At 49.6% G+C, this 2,055-nt stretch overlaps 1 protein-coding gene across 1 annotated transcript in view; it reads right to left on the reverse strand.

Annotated features, from left to right (window-relative positions):
- The window catches only part of BPIFB4 (BPI fold containing family B, member 4), a 33,758-nt gene extending 32,089 nt beyond the window's left edge, over positions 1–1,669 (reverse strand). Inside the window, exons 1-2 of the mRNA XM_006860686.1 lie at positions 1,564–1,669; positions 426–488 (exon numbers count right to left, since the gene is read on the reverse strand). Coding sequence (XP_006860748.1) covers positions 426–488; positions 1,564–1,669 — 169 coding nt within the window. The remainder of the gene's footprint in view (positions 1–425; positions 489–1,563) is intronic.
- Positions 1,670–2,055: the final 386 nt, after the last annotated feature.

The following is a 2,055-nucleotide window of genomic DNA, read 5'->3' on the forward strand; positions in this document are numbered from 1 at the left end:
CAACCCACCACCACTGCCACCCAACAACCCACCACCACTGCCACCTCCACCCAACAACCCACCACCACTGCCACCCAACAACCCACCACCACTGCTACTACCCCATGTCCCATCAGTACCACCATTATCACCCCACATCCCACCACCACTGCTACCTCCTCCACCACCCAACAACCCACCGCTGCCACCCAACAGCCCACCACCACTGCTACCACCACCCAACAACCCACCACTGCCACCCAATAGCCCACCACCACTGCCACCACCGCCACCCAATACGCCGCCTCCAATTCCACCCAATAGATCACCACCTCCTCCACCCCCACCACCAAGAAGGCCCCCAAGAAGACCACCGCCTCCACCACCTCCTTCTCCACCAAGCAGACCCCCAAGGAGAGGACCACCACCATTCCCACCAGCTTTACCCAAGGGCACCTCTCTCAGGGCTGAGTGGAGGGCATCGCTTTGCTGCAGGGTGGTCGAAATGGCTGCAGAAAGGCAAAGATGTCAATCGGGACTTTCTCTCTCTCCCACCTTTAGCTCCTCCCCTAGGCATCACCCCTGGAGGACCTCACATTCCTTCCATATAAATGCAGAGGCCATAGGGAAAGATTCCTAGGTAAGCTCAGTAGCTGCTAGGTTTTCCCTGGCTAATTTTAATCTGGTTTTGACATCATTCACACTCCCTTCCAAGTGCTCCACACTTGTTGTTTTTGCTGTCAGTTCCCATTAAACTGATTCTGACTCATAGCAACCCCATATGTTACAGAGTAGAACTGCATCATTGGTTTTCTTGGTTCTAATCTTAACTGTGACAGATTACCGGGGCTTACCCTCTGTGATACAGTGGGATGGGTTCGAACCACTAACCTTTAGGCAAACAGTCAAGGCAAACCATTTGAGTCACCTAAGGTCCACTCTTCACACTTTACAGATTAAGAAACCTACTTTCTCATGCATTACCTTAACTGATTCCTGGGAAATAGTCAAAACCAAACTTTATGTCCTTAACTGATAGCTAAAGAAATTGAGATCTGTGCAGTACTCAGAGCCCTCTTAGCTAGGAATAAACTCATTTCCAATTCCCATGATCGCCTTAGGCAGAAACTGGGGTAGAGAGCATGCCTCATTTGCCAGATGACTAAAGAGAGATCCTAAGAATTTGGGAGGCAGAATAAATAATGTCTCCCTCCAGTTCAAGGCCTTCTGTGTACCAGGAACTGTGCTAAGTGTCCATAGAGGTCATCTCATTAAATTCTCATATTGGTCCCCTGAGATGGGGACCACAATTGTACCCATTTTGCAGATGATGAAACTGAGACTCAGAGCGCTCATGTCATGGACTTAAGGTCACACAGTCAGGATTGGAACACCAGGAAGACTGACTCCAGAGTCCAAGCTCTCTGCTGCCTCAAGAGATAGAAGCATAAGGTCTTCAGCATGGTGCTTGGCACATAGTAGCTGCTCAGGAACTGGTAGCCAAAAGAAAAGGGGGAAAGCCACCTGGGCATCTACTGTGGAATCTGCCAGCGAGAAAGAAGGCCCACTGTAGACTGGACTCACCATTGCTCAGCACATTTTTGGTAACCCTGAGGACAGTATTTGTCTCTTTCTCGATGCCACTCACAGCCACCACGAACAGAGCAGCCACATACCACGTCAGCCACATACTGGCACAGCTTCCCTGCTGAGGAGACAGGGTACCAGATGGTTGTGCATCACCACCTGGCCAGCAGGTGAAGCTAGACAGCCTCTGAGGGAGACATAACAGGATCCTGACACCCAGAGATAGAGGAAACTGACCCCACATCACACAAATGGGGTAGGGCCCAGAATTCCAGAAACTTCCTGTGTTTTTTCAAATAGAAATACATCTTGGGACACAAAGCAGACATCAATAACTTAACTGTCCCAGGGCAGAGATGTCTGATTATCTCTCAAACTGGAATTTCCAAATGGAGCCTCAATGAGAAGGGTAATGGGGATTTCCATCTGAAATAGCAAACTGATAGCAAGTTGGCTTTGGGAAACTCTCCAGAATCTAGCCATTCATTC

Source organism: Chrysochloris asiatica, unplaced genomic scaffold, assembly GCF_000296735.1.
Source record: "Chrysochloris asiatica unplaced genomic scaffold, ChrAsi1.0 scaffold00039, whole genome shotgun sequence".
NCBI lineage: Eukaryota > Metazoa > Chordata > Mammalia > Afrosoricida > Chrysochloridae > Chrysochloris > Chrysochloris asiatica.